The 20,969-nt window shown below is 35.1% G+C and overlaps 1 protein-coding gene across 1 annotated transcript in view; it reads right to left on the bottom strand.

Annotated features, from left to right (window-relative positions):
• Window positions 1–12,239: 12,239 nt before the first annotated feature.
• Window positions 12,240–20,969, bottom strand: part of LOC128557756 (regulator of G-protein signaling protein-like) — a 52,943-nt gene continuing 44,213 nt past the window's right edge. Inside the window, exons 20-22 of the mRNA XM_053545969.1 lie at window positions 20,596–20,720; window positions 13,708–13,874; window positions 12,240–12,775 (exon numbers count right to left, since the gene is read on the bottom strand). Coding sequence (XP_053401944.1) covers window positions 12,240–12,775; window positions 13,708–13,874; window positions 20,596–20,720 — 828 coding nt within the window. The remainder of the gene's footprint in view (window positions 12,776–13,707; window positions 13,875–20,595; window positions 20,721–20,969) is intronic.

Genomic DNA, 20,969 nt, shown 5'->3' with positions numbered 1-20,969 from the left:
TTAATTTAATATAAATGTTTATGCATTAATGTTAATTGATGTATTTACATGCATAACTTCCTAAAACAACATAATTTTCGAAAGAAACAATGTTTGTTATGTTTTTATTCGCATTTTTCCTCGGGAAAATGATATAACGTGCTTATTTTAATAAAGAGTGATTGTAAAATCGATAAACTGTTGAATCTAATACGGTTTATGTTGAATGAACAGGGATTTGAAGCTTTAAAATTTGAATATATTTATACGCGATTTTCGTTAACTGAATTTGGTTTTTCTCATGTCAAAATATACGCGGTTTTCGAATATAAAAATTTGTTAAGTAATCATGATTTAATGCAAGGACAGGATATTTTTTGAAATGTCAAGTCTAATTTGTTGTACAATTTTGCCACACAGTCAGAAGAATCATGGTGCCGATAGGCCTGTTAAAATGCTGCTTTCCTATTGCATTGATTATCAGAATAATTTTAGATGCATGATAATAAGTTTCTAAGACTTTTCTGTCTCTTACAGATACAAGAAATGCCATTTGACAGATGGAATGGAGCACAATTTGCTTTCGTTGCCTACTGAAACCATTGTCAGAATACTTTTAGACATACCAACCACTCATCTTCTTAAGTCTGTGAATAGAACGTGTAAACTATTAAATGAAATAGTGGAACAAAATAGTGTGTTATGGAGGGACATAGGTTTTGAAATTGAATTTGTAGCAAATTTTGACGTTCTCAAACGAGTTTTAAAACATTCTTCGGGATTTGAACAACTCATAATACCGTGTGTTCAAGTATCATGTGCAACGTTTGAAACTGACCTCCTATTTGTTACTTATTTATAAAATGCCAAAAAGTTATACTGGCTGGACATTACAGAAAGTAACATTTCAACACTATGTTTCCTGCACTTTTTGCCAAACCTTCATATTTTAAACATTTCGCAATGTAAAAATTTGGTCTATGCTGATTTTCATGTTATATCCAAATGCAAAAGCTTAGATCAATTATATTTATCTTACACAAATGTTGAACCAGCAACTGTGGTAAATATATGTTCGGCTTTGGAACTGAATGTGTTGGACTTGTCGGGTATAGAAGTGACTGTAAAACAGTGTGACACAATTATAAAGCCATGTATGATCTATTTACAAGTAACTTTTAAAGTGAGCGAAATAGAAGATGAAATTAAAGAACTGACTTATATGCACAGGGACTGTTCAATTAAACGTCTTGTAACCGTAACACAGAACAACTGAAAATGAGTTCCAAACGTAGAAATGCAACGGTGCCAACTGGGCGCGAAGTGATACCACCATTGTACACAGGACCGCTACAAATAAAAAAAATCTAAATATGAGCACTATCAGCAGTTGAAGGCTGTCATCCCCAAAGACTATCACCCATTCTATGACACACTTAAACATTCATAATGCACCCTGTGCAAGGACGAGAATGATGTAACGAGTTTTAATAAGCGTAACTGACCTTAATGCATCATGTTGATTTTGAAACTAGTTTACCTAGTTAATGCTAATTACTTTTCTAGCTAACGTTAAGCTCATAGACAGTTTATGGATACTCGAACTATTCCACTGATGCTTCTTTCGTAGAGTGTTTAGTTCATTTATGTTAAATGTGATTTGAGTTTTCACATGCATTTTCAATATCTTATAAGTTACATTGAATTCAAGTTTAAAACATTTCATTTCCAATACTCAGTTTCATTATGTAATAGCGTGACTTGATACGCAACAGATATGTCATGAACCACAGTTGTATAATGTTCCGCATTTTCCAGATCTTATAATTCTAGTTTTAAATTTTTGAAGATGTCAATATTAATACTAGTATCTGTGGTAAAATCTCTTGCAAAATACATAGGCGGCTTGCATTGAATGTAACTTGAATTGGCGCTAACAATACAAAACTATTGTATAGATATATAACTATGAAACCTAATAGTATAACAATGTAACAACGTAAATATAAATAGCCGCTCTAATTTTGATAAAACAGAGGGTTTGTTACGCCAGTTTGAATAATCTGATGATTTATTTATTTTATTTTGTTTCATTTACAGAAAAAAGTTCTGTCTTGTACTTTTAAAGGCCCAAAAGTAGTCATTAGTGTTAAATCATATCATTAACAGTACCTTTTATAATTATTTTCGTTTCGCTGCAATACAATGGAATGTTATTGTATTCGCGATTCACAGTCAGAATTATAGATAACATGTTTGCAGTTCATTCTGATTAAAGTTCATTTCAATCGACAGGTTTTCTAGTTTTCTTTTGTATCTAAATACGTGTTACAATGTCGTACACATTCGTGTCTATTTAGGTTAAATACGCTGAAATTGATTAGTTTCAAATCAGCAAAACATAGAACAAATTCAATGACATTGTAGCATGTGTTTTCAATATAAAAACAGTCTGAACATTGGACACCTACAGTTTTTGAAAGAGAAACCAGTTAAAACTAATTATAAGATCTAATGAATGCAAAGCGCAAAGTCCAGAAAAGTTAATAGAAACCTAACCGAAAATCTGAATCTGACTGTGTTTTTCATAGCCGACTTGAGTGAGCCCCTCTAAATCTTTAATATGTTCAAGACAATGATGCTGACTTTAGTTACGCGGAACACACACACATTTTAATTGTAAAAGTTCTACACGAATGGCATCTGATTTATTAATCAAACTTACATACATAATAACAATCGTAGATCACTCATTTGTAAAAATTTTGATCCTAGATATAAGTACTGATATCTGTTCAATTAAACAATCATTCAAGATAAATATTTGCCCTTTCTGTGACATTAAATAGACGGATGTTTATCAATATTACAGAATATGAAAAACTCGTAAGTCAAACTTTTGACAAGATGAATGAGAAAATCGCGCAAGTGTGTGTTTCCAAAACGGCGTAAGTCAAAATTGATTCAAATTTAATGAGAAAAATCGCGTAAGTGTACGTTTGGCTTAACTACTTAAGTGACTGAAAATTCCAGTATCACAAGTAGAAGATGCACTGAAATCAAATACTATGTACACATAACGCATAATAAGCTGATATTTTATAAAACAATATCACGTTTTTTCGTCTCCTGAAAAGTGGCCAAAATTGACTTACGCTGTTTTCGTAGAGCAGCGACGATATGTAAAATCAAGTGACCCCTAGGGCGGAGTCAATTTTGACCCCGGGGTCATGATTTGAACAACTTTAGTAGAGGTCCACTAAGCAATGCTACATGTCAAATATCTAAGCTCTAGGGCTTTTGGTTTTTGAGAAGAAGATTTTTTAAAATTTCCTATGTAAAATCAAGTGATCCCTGCGGCAGGGCCAATTTTGACCCCGAGGGTCATGGTTTAAATTTTTTGTAGAGGTCCACTAGGCAATGCTACATGTGAAATATCTAAGCTCTAGGCCTTCTGGTTTATTTTTAGAAATTTTTTGAAGATTTTCATATGTAAAATCAAGTGACCCCTGGGACGGGGTCAATTTTGACCCCGAGGTCATGATTTGAACAACTTTAGTAGAGGTCCACTAGGCAATGCTACATGTCAAATATCTAAGCTCCAGGGCTTATGCTTTTTGAGAAGAAGATTTTTTAAGATTTTCCTATGTACAATCAAGTAATCCCTGGGGAGGGGTCAATTTTGATCCCGGGGTCATGATTTGAATAAACTTGGTAGAGGTCCACTAGGCAATGCTTCACACCATATATCTAAGCTCTAGGGCTTCTGGTTTTTGAGAAGAAGATTTTTTAAGATTTTCCTATGTAAAATCAAGTGACCCCTGGGGCGGGGTCAATTTTGACCCGGAGGTCATGATTTGAACAACGTTAGTAGAAGTCCACTAGGCAATGCTACATGTCAAATATCTAAGCTCTAGGACTTCTGCTTTTTGAGAAGAAGATTTTTAAGATTTTCCTATGTAAAATCAAGTGACCCCTGGGGCGGGGTCAATTTTGACCTCGGGGTCATGATTTGAACAAACTTGGTAGAGGTCCACTAGGCAATGCTTCACACCAAATATCTAAGCTCTAGGGCTTCTGGTTTTTGAGAAGAAGATTTTTTAAGTTTTTCCTTTCGGTTGCCATGGCAACCAGAGTTCTCCATGGAATTCAATTCTTTGAACAATTTTGAAAGGGGGCCACCCAAGAATCATTCCTGTGAAGTTTGGTGTAATTCTGCCCAGTGGTTTTCAAGAAGAAGATTTTTTTACAAATTGTTGACGCACGACGGACGACGCACGACGGACATCAAGCGGTCACAATAGCTCACCTTGTCACTTCGTGACAGGTGAGCTAAAAATTCAGTCAAAGTAGGTTTATTGTAGGAATTGAATACTCATAAAAAAGGTACTCTATTACGGGTCTAATATCTTAACTGAAAGGTCATACAAAATCCCTTTTTCCCCCATGAAGCTACTTCTCCTACCCTACTTGACGCTATTTGCAAAGTAAAGGGAAGTTACTCTAACCGTATTTTTTTTCCATCTAAAATTATATCCTACCCATTGACGCCATTTGCAAAACAAAAGTAAGGTTACACTTACAATTCCTTTTTCAATCTTAAGTTAGCTACCCCGCCCTCTTCGCGTTATTTACAAAATAAAGGGGGTTACTTTAACCGACCACTTTTCCGATTTAATGTTAATTCCCATACCCTCCTTGACACCATTCGGAAAATAAAGGGGAGGTAACTCTAAATGGATTATTTTTTCCATCTTGAGTTATCTCCCCTACCCCCACTTGACGCCATTTGCAAAATAAAGGGGAGTTTCCTCTAGGTTATAATGCAGTAATTCGGTCAAAAATGTGCTTCCGTGGTGTATCGAAAGAAGTCCCTAATTAGTAGATCCTAATTTTTCCATTTTTCGCGCATTTGCGCGTAAATCGGGGGCCAGATGGGCATTATTTCACTCGTGGAATGGATTTTACATAAAATAGGACAGTTTTCATGCTAATACTCGCATGTTTTCGAGTTGTTTACTTGAAAACGAAAGTAGGGTGTTTATTCTGCGGTGCGGCAATATGAGGGTACCTGACTTCAGTTGACTTGCATTTCACTGCATACTATTCAACACCCCTTTTTCTTTTCGTTTTCTTGAAGCAAATGTATGGATATTTTGTGGAAAATAGGTCTACGACGGAGTGAAAATCTAGAAACTGTAACAAAATTGTTCTGAAGTAGCTGAATTTTATATGAAACAAAGAACAATTTCTTTTATTGGTATATAGCCTCTAACTGACTTAATTGTTTACCTTAAATCATCTCCCCTACCCCGCTTGATGCCATTTGCAAAATAAAGGGGAGATTACTCTAACCGTATTCTTTTCCCATCTTAAGTTATCTCCCCCACTATACGCCATTTGCAAAAAAGAGGGAGGTTACCCTTGCCATATTCTTTTTCCATCTTAAGTTATCTCACCTATACCCTTGATGCCATTTTCAAAATAAAGTGGAGTTGCTCTAACCATATTCTCTTTTCCCATTTTATGGCCCTTCCTTACACGACGCCATTTGCAAAAGAAAGGGGAGACTACTCTTACCAATTTCTTTTTACATCTTGAGATCTCCCCTACCCCCACTTGACACCATTTGCAAAATAAAGGGGAAGTTACTTTTACTGAATTTTTAGCTCACCTCAGCACAAAGTGCTCAGGGTGAAGTATTGTGATCGCTCACCGTCCGGCGTCCGTCCGTCCGTCCGTTGTACGTCCGTCCGTCGTCCGTCTACACTTTCCTTTAAACAACATCTCCTCCTAAACCAACATGCCAATTTTGATGAAACTTCACAGGGATGTTCCTTGGATGGTCTTGTTTAAAAATTGTTCAAAGAATTGAATTCCATGCAGAACTCTGGTTGCCATGGCAACCGAAAGGAAAAACTTTAAAAATCTTCTTCTCAAAAAGCAGGAGCCCTAGAGCTTAATTTGGTGTGAAGCATTGGCTAGTGGACCTCTACCAAGTTTGTTCAAATCATGACCCCGAGGTCAAAATTGACCCCGCCCCAGGGGTCACTTGATTTTACATAGAAAAATCTTAAAAAATCTTCTTCTCGAAAACCAGAAGCCCTAGACCTTAGATATTTGACTTGTAGCATTGCCTAGTAGACCTCTACTATTGTTCAAATCATGACCCCGGGGTCAAAATTGACCCTGCCCCAGGGGTCAATTGATTTTACATATGAAAATCTTCAAAATTTTTCTAAAAATAAACAAGAAAGCCTAGAGCTTAGATATTTGACATGTAGCATTGCCTAATGGACCTCTACAAAATTTGTTCAAATCATGATCCCCGGGGTCAAAATTGACCCCGCCCCAGGGGTCACTTGATTTTACATAGGAAAATCTTAAAAAATCTACTTCTCGAAAATCAGAAGCCCTAGAGCTTAGATATTTGACATGTAGCATTGCCTAGTGGACCTCTACTAAAGTTGTTCAAATCATGACCCCGGGGTCAAAATTGACCCCGCCCCAGGGGTCACTTGATTATACATATGAAAATCTTCAAAAATTTTCTAAAAATAAACCAGAAAGCCTAGAGCTTTGATATTCCACATGTAGCATTGCCTAGTGGACCTCTACAAAATTTGTTCAAATTATGACCCTCAGGGTCAAAATTGACCCCGCCCCATGGGTCACTTGATTTTACATAGGAAAATCTTAAAAAATCTTCTTCTCAAAAACCAGAAGCTCTAGAGCTTAGATATTTGACATGTAGCATTGCCTAGTGGATTTCTACTAAAGTTGTTCAAATCATGATCCCGGGGTCAAAACTGACCCCGCCCTGGGGGTCACTTGATTTTACATATGAAAATCTTCAAAATTTTTCTTAAAAAAAACCAGAAGGCATAGAGCTTAGATATTTCACATGTGGCATTGCCTAGTGGACCTCTACAATATTTGTTCAAATCATGACCCCCCCCCGGGTCAAAATTGACCCCGCCCCAGCGGTCACTTGATTTTACATAGGAAAATCTTCAAAAATTTCATGACCCCCGGGATCAAATTGACCCCGCCCCATTGGGTTACATAATTGTACATAGAAAAATCTTCAAAATTTTCTAAAAATAAACCAGAAAGCCTGGAGCTTAAATATTTGAATGTAGCATTGCCTAGAGGACCTCTACAAAATTTGTTCAAATCTTGATTCCCCCCCCCCCCCTTCCAAGGTCTAATTGCCCCAGCCCGAGGGGTTACTTGATTGTACGTAGGGAAATCTTCATAAAATTTGCTTAAAATAAACCAGAAGGCCTAGATCTTAGATATTCGATATGTAACATTGCCTATTAGACTTCTACAAAATTTGTTCAAATCATGACCCCCGGGGTAAAATTTGCCCCGCCCCAGGGGTTACTTGATTGTACATCGGAAAATTTTCCAAAAAATTTCTAAAAATCATCAGTTTGACATTTGAAACATGTAGCTCATATTACTCTGGTGAGCGATCCAGGGTCATCATGACCCTCTTGTTTCATCTTGAGTTATCTCCCCTTTCCCACTTGACGCCATTTGCAAAATAAGGGGAAGGTTCAAATTTTGATAAACTATACTTCCATTCAGTAGGCCCGAGTCACTAATTGATCAGCTTGAAATCTACTTCATACAAGTTGGCTTCTTTTTAAAAAAGAAACCTAGGAGAGGTCCAGTGTTGCTCCTTTTAAAGTTATACAAGGTTTAGCTTACCAAAAGGTTCCTTCTAGCGCATATTAAATGTTCTTTTTAAGGGATCTTTAATAAAACAATAATGAACAATGTGTTTTGTTAGTTTCCGTGCATTCTTATCTATTTAGGAATATTTAAAGTTATTTCACACAAACATTTATTTAACTTAAAATAATAATCAAACACCTTTAGATGAGCGATTCTACCTAAATATTATCAGCGGACAATAAATAATAAAGACCATCGCTCTATCAAAATTTAGGGAACCATTGTCGACAGCTGTCCTAGTGGCCTCTTTCTAAACACTGGCACCAGAACAGAAAGCAAATGCCTCTGTACATGTTATACCTTACCCCTAGGTATTCTATAAGAACCATGGTTATGAAGGGGAAAATATACTAACCCGTTTCAATCGTATATTTCGCAACTTAAACGCGCAGTTCGGTGAATGGGTACCTAGTATAATGAACAAGCGATAATTTATCTTCAATCGTGCACCAGTCACATTGTCTCAATATTCCATATTGCTGAGATTATCAACATATTTTATGCTTTTGACAACGTTACAGAAAAAACTTGCTTGACCTTCCCTAATGAACATCCGGTCTGGAGGTCACGGCAGTGTGCACATGTTTGGCGATATGTAAACAAACAAAATCAGAAATTTAAAAAATCACAATTTTACACTAAAACTCGAAATGATGAATGAAATTCATCTTGTGTATGATCTTTAATTTGAAAACGTACATTGGTCTGCATCTGTTCTGTTTATTTTATTCATTTTACACATTTATGCTGCATTTTCACATTTTAGCAAACACGTGTAGTAAAATGACGATTGACATACGTGTTCGCAACAGCCAATCAGAATGGTTTTCTAATCTAGAACGGAACTTCACAAGGGAAGTTCAAGCAAGTTTTTTATGTAACGTTGAAATAACTATAAACTACGCGTTGTTTTTCTAAGATAAAATGTATTGAAGAAATGTGACCGATACACAATGGAAGATAAATTACCACTTGTTTGATATCCATAGTACACATTTACCGAACTGCGTGTTTAGGTATGAAATGCGCGATTGAAACGGTTTAGTATATTTTCCCGTTCATGACCATGGTTCTTATAGAATACCTAGGGGTAAGGTATAATATGTACAGAGGCATTTTCTTTCTGTTCTGGTGCCAGTGTTTCTAAATAGCAAAAAAATGGCAGTAAAGTGCTGCAAATTGCCCGTAACTGCATCGCATGATTGATACTTTCAGTTCCAGAACGACAATGCCAGAAGAAAAAAGGCTTGGATTTAAAAAACAAATGCGTACAAAACGTTCAAAGCTTGAATCTTACAAAACAGTTAATCAAAAGGCATGAAATTACAAAGTTAGAAATATTTTATAGCTCAATAAAGTGAAAAAATGCATTAAACAGTTCTGGATAAAAACAAGGGAAGTAATTGAAATGTTGTAATCCGGTGACGGTACGTCTCGTGCAATACCATTAACAGACAAGCGAACAATCTCGAATTACTTTATTAATACAGAATGTTGTGATGGTAATACTTAAAATGTCAAAATAATAAAGTTGAAATGAAATCGTAAAAAACCTTTGGAAGCAAAGAATGCAACCGAGAAGAATAATAGCAGTCGATATTTTTGGGCGGGAGTCTATTTTTAGATGATGAATATTCATTTAGTTAATCTCGATTCTACATTATGACATGTTAGATTTAGGAGTTAGATAGTTTAAACTATATTATTGTGTTTTGTAGGTCTGTTATTACGCAGTTGTATTTCACTTAAGATTGACTTAAAGATGCGTAAAAACACATTGGCAAAGAGGCTATTTGTAACGAATATGCATGAGTACAAAATGGCGGCGCCCTACTGTAATTCGGATGCCTTTGATGATACCCTTGTATCCATTACCTGCTCAGTCAAGTGTGACATGTCCACCATAAGTGTTCCTTCTCATGAGAAGGAACAATCAGAGACATAGATAACAATTATCTCTGGTTATATGATAGGTTATGCTACAGACGAAAAACAGTTTCCCAGTTGCAGGTCACTGTGACCTATTTTGGGTTATAGTCACTAGCTGTGACCATGACCTAATGACCTCAAAATCAATAGGTCATCTTCAGGTTATGATCAACCTCAGCCAGTCCGAGGACATAGGCCCAAGCATTTCCTAGTTACTGAATTTCATTTAAAAATGTTCAAAAGCTACCACTGCAATAATTGTACACTGAACTTGGCCCTGGTGAAAGCTGCCAAATTAGCATCTTACCATTTTTGCGAGAACCTCACCTGACAGGCTTGTTTGTCAACCGCTCCGTTCGTTTGGGCCCAGGAGAATAGCTTCCGAGAAGCTTTAGAAAAGCTTAGAAGAAAATCCCAATCGAACGGACATCTGTCGGAATTGAAAAAATATATCTTTTTTTTAAATGTATTTTTTCAGAGATTTTTTATTGTTAATGTACTATTTGAAAAAGAAATTCTAAACATTTTATTTGTTCTAGTTTATTACTCAGTTTGTAAGGTTTATATGTCGAATTGCCGCCTTGTTTTGATCACGTGATTAACACCCCCGACTATCGGATGGAAAACACAGAAGCTCGGAAGAACTCTTCTTATTCCGGCAGATCTTCCGAACGGGGCAAACGAACCCGCCAGTTGAACAATAAATTCATTTAATTGAACGAAATACATTTTAACGTGATTCAATTCATATGCATATCTTTGAATACTGCGAACAAAGAATAGTAAATATATATCTATATATTTTTTTGTTAATAACTGAACCGTTTCCAACATTTGTAACAATAGTATTACACTATATTTCTTTATTTTAAATGAACAATTATTTTCGTCTTAGAGGATTTCAAAACTTACTTGTGCGCAAGCGCATTGGGCCATTTTAGACTGGCTCACCGTAATTTGCGCTAGAAAGTGAAATCTAACGCCGTAAAATTAGTAGATTAGTCTAAATCCTCCTAGTTTGAAAGCCAACACTATGGAGAGGTCTTGATAGACCTCTCCAATAATCAAGGTAATATTAAAAAGTGGGTCATCGGCAATTATAATCTAGGTTACTTAAATGCATGCCGAATCATAGAATATTTATATTTCCTGCATGACCTGTATGAAGTCTGGTCAGAATATTTGTATTCATAAAGTTGTTGCATTTTCGAAACGATAGTGTAAAAACTAGGTATTTTGGTACAGTTATGTCTAAGTACTTGGATACGCTAATTAGGGTCTTCGTGGCCCTTTTATTTTAGTTATGGTTTGTTTTGATGACATTGTTATTGATGAGAAAACCCTGAATTTGTTATAAAACTAAGTTACCGGCTTCATAATTATGTTTGTGCAATGAAATATATACTTGTAGACTTACTTGGTTGTTTTATTCTAGTCCAAATTCTTTCTTTCCTTTATATAGACATACTATAATTTGTTTAATGATAATATTAATATATATCAAAGTTTTTGTAGATATTAAAAAGAAATCTAAGATTGGGAGTTGAAAAATCAAATCTCTGAATTATTTTAAGATATCATTTCATGTATTAAACCGAAAGGAGCCAGCTTAGGTCAATAGTGGGAGATCTATAGCTCACGGGGCTGTGAGTTCAATTCCCAGGTGCATTTCCGTCCCCCGTGCACCTCTAATTCGTGTGGAGTTTGCAGAAACTTGCATAGAACAAGATAATACTAGTACAGAATCCAGGCACGCTGTACAGCTGAAAAACGGCGCCAAATCCAATGTTTTGTGCACGGTTTTGGGAAATTTATATTTTAAGGGAAATCACTGAGTCGGAATTTGCGGTAGAGCATGTGATCACTTAGGTTGTTGGTAAAGATGTTGTCGTTTATCAATTATTTTTTTGTGTTTTGAAAATATACTCCTTAAGTCGTAGCGACGGGTACTGGATAATTAGGGATAATTTGAATTCATAAAACACGTGCAAAACATGTAAAACGTGTCATCCGACCCGGAGTTTTGAGTACCTGACACGTACTATGACATATAAATTTATCATTTTTTTCCAGTGGCTAAATTATGTTTGTTTTTCTTGGGTTTAACATCACACCGACACAGTTATAGGTCATAAGGCGACTTTCCAGCTTTAATGGTGGAGGAAGACACTAGGTGCCCCTGCATGCATTATTTCATTTCGAGTGGACACCCGGGTAGAACCACCGACCTTCCGTATGCCAGCTTGTTGGCTTCCTCACATGAAAAATTCAACGCCCCGAGTGAGACTCGAACCCACATCGTTGATGGGCAAGAAATTTGAGGCCAGCGACCTTAACCACTTGGCTGCGGAGGCTCCTGGCTAAAATATGAGCCATCAAAAAGTGGTAACGTTTTTAGCGGCTCAGTGTATAACGTGTCCGCTGTAGACATTACGCTGTGTGTTTTACTAAGATAAAATGTGTTTGCTTCGGTTTTTCTTCTACCTGGATTATCATTGCTTTATCAGCTTCATTTGGTTGGAGAGGTTTACAATAAAAAATGTAAAAAAACACACACAAAAAGAAAGAAACGGTTTTAACAACATTTAATCCTTTGAACTTTCCTTCGAGGAGAGCGGGGACTGGGATTCCGGCAATTCTGCCATAGCTGCTGCAGCAGCAATAATATCTTCAAATGCCATCATTCTGCTAAACAGTTTGTTCTGTTCACTTATCTTCTCTTGTTTTACTTTATTTAAAGATTCCATAAGGAAGCTTAACCTGCGAGCTTTGTCAATGGATACTTTTCTCCCTTTAGGTGGCTCTGATGAAATTTGCTCCGATTCTTTGACTACAATTTTCTTTGATTTCTTTCTTTTCATGCTACCGACAGAGTGTTTCTTGCCGTCCGATTTTTTCTGTTGATGCTTATCTACCCCTTTATGAACCTGTGGGCTTTCTGCCTTATCTCCGTGACCGCCTTTGCTCACTTCTACCTGCGATGTCTCCTCATCTAGCGCATGCAGACTGTGCTTTGTCATACGTCTGCCTGTTGCTGTTATTGTTGGTGTTTTCTTCACTTGCGGGTAGATAAGCGTTACCCCTTCAGATATGGAGAAGTGTATTCTCATCCAATTATCGTCTGTAAGTGAAAATGTAATACATATGTAGTATTAATGTATTGGCATCTGAATTCTGAATTAGTGAAAGCGACCGAACAAGATATCAAACGCTTAAATAATTCTACTGAAGATAAGTCTACAATAATTTACACATATTCGACTTAGTGCCGTTTAATTTTTGGTCATTTGGAATCATGGAGTTCACTCATTTTTACTATAATATTATTTCACTTAAGCCTATGCTAGGGGGAGAGGCGTGCGATGGGTAATACACAGTTCGATACCTTTCACAAATAGACTCAAACTAGTCTGCTATTATGTTGCTTATTGCGTTCTTAAGTATCGTTCCGCAGGCGTTTTTAATATATTGGGACAAATACACTACTGTTCCAGTTAGAACCTTGAATATTTAAAATATCTCTTGCGTAATGTGTCTAACACTAATGATATTTTAAAAGTTTGATACAACTAACCATCTGCTTTGTATAAACGTTTACACACAAATTTTGCGCGTGGTTTCACAGTGAGCAGTATCATTACTTCAAAACACATTACACTTATTCTGTTTTTATTTGTAAGGCAGAAAAACGCTTTAAATTCCGCCATCTCAAAGTACTGCTTCAAAAGCAAAAGCGGTCGCCGTGGTCCCGCGCTTTGCCGTGCCATCGTGATATCGTTCTTCGTGCACGGCAATATAAGAGAGGTGATGTTCTTAACAGAATACCATACAGAACGATACTTCTTGTTGTATAATATAGATAATTATATATTAATTTTGTAAACTGGTTAGGTTGTCCGTGGATTGCGCATATATGAAACAGCATGTGAGCGCGAGAATCTTTTTGTAAATATGCGTTTACTCGCCTGTCGCAATAACACCCCAATTTACGTTAAAGTCGGCATTTTCATACTAGAATAGACTTTTCATTTAAACCAGCCGAATGATTCTTACCGTGTGTCCACTGGGTGGATGTTTTAATCTCATCCGGTTTTAAGTCTGTAAAATCGGGCATGTCCGTTCCTTGATGAGGCATGGACGACACGTGATCTTGCAATGCAGCCTCTATAGAATCAAAATATTCGTCCGGTATATCTCCTTTCAACCACTCATTGGAGAACCTAAGAAAGCAGCAACATTTGAAGATTATTTCGTTAAGTCATACACGTTTGTTAAAGCATGTGTCACATATTTAAACGGGGAGAAAACGTGTAATTGGCCGGGTAGCTCACTCGGTAGAGCATTCGAACTGTATTCCGATGCCCCGCGTTCGAGTGCCGTTCTTGCTGCGCATTTTTCTCACCCTGTGACACATGTCTGACCAGAGTGGTTGCTATTGTTAGAAACAAGCACAAGCCTTAGATATTGATATAAAAAACCTCGATGAATTAAATCAATATGTAGTAATTACATGTATACAATTTCAACTTAATATAAAAATGTCAATACTCTAATGTAATATATAGTGGCATATATGTGCCTAATTAGTCAAATTGAATATATCTGAATCTAATACTTGCAGATGTTGCCACTGAAGCTTAAAGACAATATCTTTTGGATTATACGATAATAAAGACATATCGGAATGAATAAATCGATGATAGCCTGGGAATATTTTTCAGGATGGTCAGCTAAGTTTTGCTCTTGCATTTTTTTGTGCATTTTATTACAGTTTAAAGTGATGGAAAAGTGACAAATTTTACATGAAATTGAAGTTCTGATAGAGATCTATCAGTATCTGGACTTGGAATAGTGAATGAGGTTTTGCAAAAGCAGACATTGACTTGAAAAGGGATTCTTCTTTGTATTCACAACATTTCAAAATAATGGAAATTATGGTGTGTTGAGTGTATCAAGTGCATAGCTAAAGGCAATTTGAACAACTAGTGCAATTCAATGAACGGATTACGGATCAGTGTTCAACATTTGAAATTATTTTAAAATACCTTTCATTATTGTGTAACTATTGCAGTCATCATGACAGAAAGGGGTCAAGGTTAGCCCATCAAAATAAACAAATAAAGGGAGAAAACCCTAGTAAACAAGCAAAGAGTGAAAATCTTAGTAAACGAACACAAAAGGCAAACATGGCATTTTTCAGTATGGTCAGCTAAATTTTGCTCTTGCATATTTTTGCATTTTAATACAGTTTCAAGTGATGGAAAAGTGACAAACTTTACACGGAATTGAAGGTCTAATAGACATAAACAAAGAAAGGGAGAAAAACCCAGTAAACAAGCAATGAGTGAAAATCCTAGTAAACGAACACATTCGGAAGTACTAAGCATTTGTTTGGTTGTCAAAAACCTGTAACATTATATGTATCGGCACATTGTCCTAAATTATAGATTTTGAGCCTTGATGTGTATACTAGTACTATATGAATCTAAATTCTTTCTATGGTATTATTTTACTTAAGGTAACCTGTGTTTTAAATATTTTAATTTATTTATTTATGTAATAGCCTACATAAAACTGTGTTGATAATGCAAAAACTTAAGCATTGTGTTTGATTTTTACATGCATTGCTTTGCCTTGTAAGTATATATGCACTGCTTGTCTGAATGTAGTTTTTTTTATTCTTTAGTAATTATAGAAGTGTAACAATGTTGTACTGGATAGATTATGGATAACTTGAATATTTCTCTTAAAATTGTCAGTAGGAAACGTAATGATGATGTTTCTCTGTTCAAGGATAAAAAAGTTTACAGGAAACACATTATATTCAAGAGCATAAAAAGAGTATATACTCTGACTAGGAGGGGTACTGTTACTTTAACCATGGTAAATCTAATTCAAAGGGTGTAGCCATACTTTTTAGCAAAAGTCTAGATATTAAAATTTGAATGTAAAATCTGACAGTAATGGGAGCTATTTGTTTATAGAGTTATTATACAATGATATTAAATTTGTTCTGACTAATATTTATGCTCCTAATACGGATGTGTCCGCCCGCTGTGCTCAGTAGGGAGAGCGTATATCTACAGATCGCAGGGTCGTGAGTTCGAGCCCTGGGCGAGGCGTATGTTCTCTGTGACGATTTGATAAAAGACATTGTGTCTAAAATCATTCGTCCACCACCTCTGATTCATGTGGGAAAGTTGGCAGTTACTTGCGTAGAACAGGTTTGTACTGAAACAGAATCCAGGAACAATGGTTAAGTTAACTGCCCGTTGTTACATAACTGAAATATTGTTGAAAAAGGTGTTAAACCCAAAACAACCAACCAACCTAATACGGACGACCCTATGATTTTTTTTTTCAAAATGTTTTAATACTATTGATACTTTTTACACAAAGGATAGTTATATTATGTGTGGTGATTACAATTTAGTTTTAAACCCTACATTGGACTACGAAAAGTATAAATCAATAAAACATCATAAAAAGCAAGAAATGTATTGATATCAAACATTTCTGATAGGAATCTAATAGATGCATTTAGGGAAATACATGTGGATGTGAGAAAGTATACTGGAGAAGATTTATCCCATTACAGGAAGCCAGGCTTGACTTTTTTCTATTAACAAATAATTTGCATAAATATTTAAGTAATTGTGATTAGTTATAAGTAAGACCACTCTATTACATTTTTAGACCTCTGCCAATGGAAAGGGACTAATTTCAATAACTCCCTGCTAAATGATTCAGAATATCAAGAAGTCGTTAATACAAAAATAGATGGAATAATTTTACAGTATTGTGTACCAGTATATGACTTAGACAATGTACTGTTAATGGAAAGATCAAACATACATTTTATAATCCATGATCAGTTGTTTCTAGAAGCATTGTTAATGGAAATACGTGGGAAAAAATTCATATTCAAGTTAGGATAAAAAGAGAGAAAGAATTATGAAAAAAAAACTTTCAGCAGAAATTCCAAGCCTGGAGTCAAATTTGACTGAAGAAAAACAGAAAAACTGTTACAGTTACAGAATGAACTTTCAGAATTAAGAAGCTTTCTATGTTCAGCCCCCTGTGATCTTGATCTTTGATGGTTCTCAGTTATTGACCGGAAATGGATTTCCATGTTCTGTCCGTTGCGACCTTGACTTTTAGTGGAGCGACCCCAAAATCAATAGGGGTCATTTACTCTGCATGTCCAATCATCCTATGAAGTTTCAACATCCGGGTCTAGTAGTTCTCAAGTTACTGACCGGAAATGGTTTTCTATGTTCAGCCCCTGTGACCTTGACCTTTGATTGAGTGACACCAAAATCAGTAGAGGTCATCTACTCTGCATGTCCAATCATCCTATGAAGTTTCAACATTCTGGGTCAAGTGGTTCTCAAGTTATTGATCGGAAATGGTTTTCCATGTTCAGGCTCCTGTGACCTTAACCTTTAACAGAGTGACTCCAATATATATAAGGATCATCTACTCTGTATTATCAATCATCCTATGAAGTTTAAACATTCTGGATCGAGTAGTTATCAAGTTGCTGATCGGATATGGTTTTCCAAGTTCAGGCTCCTGTGACCTTGACCTTTATCAGAGGTTAAAAAAAAACAATAGGGGTCGTCTACTTTATAAGCACTGTCATCCTAAAAAGTTTGAAGGTTCTAGGTCAAATGCTTCTCCAGTTATTGATCGGAAATGAAGTGGGGGAGACATAATATTCCCTTTATCGAGAAAAAAAAGAAGATGGATCTCAAATATACAGTCAGAAGGAAATACTTCAAGAATCTCAAAATATATTGTATAGTGAAAATAATGTAATCAATGACTTGATCTTGAAAAGGATTTGCACAACCGTAATGTTAATAAATTAAATACTGAACAGAGTAATGCGGGGCTTTTAGCGTACACAGAGGTAACTAATACTTTAAGAAATATGAAAAATGATAAAGGCCCTGGTTGTGAGGGTTTTTTTTGTTTTTTTTTTTAACTTTTTCGAAATGTTGTGGAACAAAATTGGAAACTTTGTCGTGAGAGCATTTAACTATGGCTTTGTTATGAACTCCTTTTCTAGAAACAATAAACTTGGCATACCAAACGGAAGATAATAAGCCAAAGCAATATCTCAAGAATTTGAGGCCAATGACATTTTTTAAATGTAGTATGTAAAATTAGTTAATTGATTGAAAAATGTGGTAAGTGTTCTAGTGTCTAATGATCAAACTGGATTTGTTAAGAATAGATATATTGGCGAAAACACTCGCTAGGTTTATGATAGTATGAAGTATTGTGAAGACAATAATATTCCAGGATTACTGATGCTTATTGATTTGAAAAAGCTTTCGTTTCGTTATCCTTCAGTTCCATTGAGACTGTTTTTTTTTTTGTTTTTGTTTTTTTGTCAAGCTTTTTCTCGATTAAACCAGGCTGTAGACAAGGAGACCCAGTATCGCCATATATTTTTATCCTTTGTGCTGAATTTTTTTAAGTGTTAAAATAAAACAATGTAAAGATATCTCAGCTATTAAAATGAACGGAGAGGAATATGTCATTTCATAATTTGCTGACGACACCTCTTACTGTTAGATGGCTCAAAAAAAGTCCTTGAAAACTGTTTTGGACCTGCTAAATCATTTCGCTTTAATATCCGGCCTAAAAGTTAATTTTGACCAAACAAAAGTTATTTGGTTTATACTACACGGTCGATCAAAACAAAATGTAAACTTTCTTGGGAAGATACACAGTTTAAATTTTATGCTGCTTTAAATAATATGAATTAACTGAGCTTTCAGAAAAAGATAACAAGTATAGAGAATAGCATTTCTTATTGGAAGAGAAAAAAACTAACATCTTTAGGAGGAATAACAGTTATTAAGGTTTTACTTTTGCCCATATTTACTCATTTATTCACAAGTTAAAATTCTTAACGATATTTTCTATAATTTTGTATGGGATGGTAAAGCAAAAATAAAAGCAGTGTTTTTATTAAGGATTATACGGAGGGAGGCTTAAAAATGCTAGATGTAGACAGTTATATTAACTCTTTGAAAATTAAATGGTTAAGAAATTTCCATTTACACAGTGAAAGTAAGTGTTATAAACTGGTTAACTGTTTATTTGATATGAACAAAGTTATGAATTGTGGAAAGTTATTTTCTAAATTAATTATGAAGAAAAAATATTTTTTTTTTTTGGAAAGATGTTATAGGGAATCGATCCTACCGATATATACCGAATGAGATATACTATCGAATTAAAAAATGTTGTCTTCCGGCGCGTGCACAGAGCGTTTGACTTCGGATTTTTGGAAGAATACGCCTTTTCCTTGAGCGTAATAAGCGTCCGCATAACTTGTCCGAACTGCAACGTCTTGCACATCAGTACAAATATGGGCAGTATTGTTTTTTATTCCAAAATCTACCTTAATGGACACAAACACATATTTATGGACAAGCTGATGGACTGTAACGATTCCCGATTGAGGCATTGCCTTATTTCATATTAAAAGCTTACACATTGTATATTGGAAAGTTTATCATTTATAATTCTGAACAACTGTTAAATATGCCACTATTTTACAACGAAAATTTTCTTGTTAATTCCAAACCTCTATATATGTCAGTTCTTTATGAAAGAGGAATAAGATTAGTTAAGGATATACTGAAAGAGGATAGCAGTTTTGTAGACATTGTTTACCTAAAGAATACCACGGGAAAGAAATTCAATTTCTCACAGTATTAAGGATTAAGAAATGATGTGAAAACTTTTTTATTAGAAAAAATATTGAAATAAATAATGTCCAATACCCTGTTTTTCGTAATCCTTGCATAAATTGTTACGCATATCCTTAAGTTAACTAGAAGAGACGTAAATAAATTTATTAGACAATAAAGAGATAACTAGTAGTAAAGATAAATGGTTGAGATAGTATGAACATTGTAATATTGTTTGGAAAGTAATAAATAAAGATACATACATACAGTGGCTGCAAACAAGAATATTACACAGAATTTTGCCAACCAATTCTCTTTTGTTCAAAATGAACATTAAAGGGAACAATTTATGTACATTTTGTCTAGTAAATGAAGAAACACTAATTCACTTATTCCATGACTGCAGTAAAGTAAAACCTTTGATTAATTATGTTTCCAAGAAAGTCATAGAATTTGATCCAAATTTTAAATTAAATAGTATGTGTGTACTTTAGGATCTGATAAAAATGATAGTAAAGTGGACATTTTATTTTTAGAATTAAAGCGATATGTATTTTTGTGTAAAACAAAAAAACTCTTACTACTATAGAAGGTGTAGAAATAGTCTAAGCTTGGCTTCGAACATTCATAGCTTTGTTTTATTCCAATGATGTTGACAGAGATAGGTGGGCAATTGTAAGATTTATGACACGAAACTACATTTAGTCCTGTATATGTACTAGGTTCAAAGAATGCATGAAAATACCTTTTTTCTCTGTAAGGTTTTTATGCTATCTTTTTCATATTTAGAACTATAAAAATATATAGCTTCAGGTCCCTAAATATCGTAGTTGCTTACTTTTGTGATATATCGAAATGTACATACATTTTTGTATTAAACTAGTATAATAAACCCGAAAACTCATATGAAAAATACTGTATTTTTTAAGTCTAAAACGTATATACATGAAATACATTGAGATGCAAGATATTATCATGCATATGTATGAACGTTTGCTTTGTGTAAGGCCAATGGCGGATAGCTCTCCGACCCACAGAAAGCCAGATGGACGGGGAAATAAATGGGATTACCCATTTGGGGCCCGAAGCTTGAAAAAAAGACATATCGAAATCTCAAGGAGGGGATATAGCAGGTCATCCCGCATATTCAAAAATATAACATGACATTTTGAACGTCGCAGAAATATAAGTTGTACGAAATTTGTGCAAATAAAATCTCGTAACATACTTTTTATGGAAGTGGTAGAGAATCGGGAAGATGGAAATTATAGCATCATGAAACGAGCCTCTTTTCGGACCATCACTAGCTAGACTGTTGATGATGTTCGACGCCATGTCATTTGAAATGTTCACCTGAAAAAAGATACATGGCAACAGTTTTAAGATTCACAACAAGCGTGGAGAACAATACATTTAGTTATTCTATATTTCTTTTTTTATCTATCCAATCGTAAACGTTCATTTGCAACACGTGACCGTACAATATATTACCTTATTGGACGCACGTGCGTACAAAAAAACTGTATTTTTTCCGTATTTGGACGGTTTAAAAAGTCTCATGTTAAACATACGATAAAGCCCGAAACGAGCGAAAATGTTCCG

Source organism: Mercenaria mercenaria, chromosome 6, assembly GCF_021730395.1.
Source record: "Mercenaria mercenaria strain notata chromosome 6, MADL_Memer_1, whole genome shotgun sequence".
In the NCBI taxonomy this organism is placed as follows: domain Eukaryota; kingdom Metazoa; phylum Mollusca; class Bivalvia; order Venerida; family Veneridae; genus Mercenaria; species Mercenaria mercenaria.
Note: the sequence above shows the minus strand (reverse complement) of the source record. Positions and strands in the feature narration are given on the sequence as shown.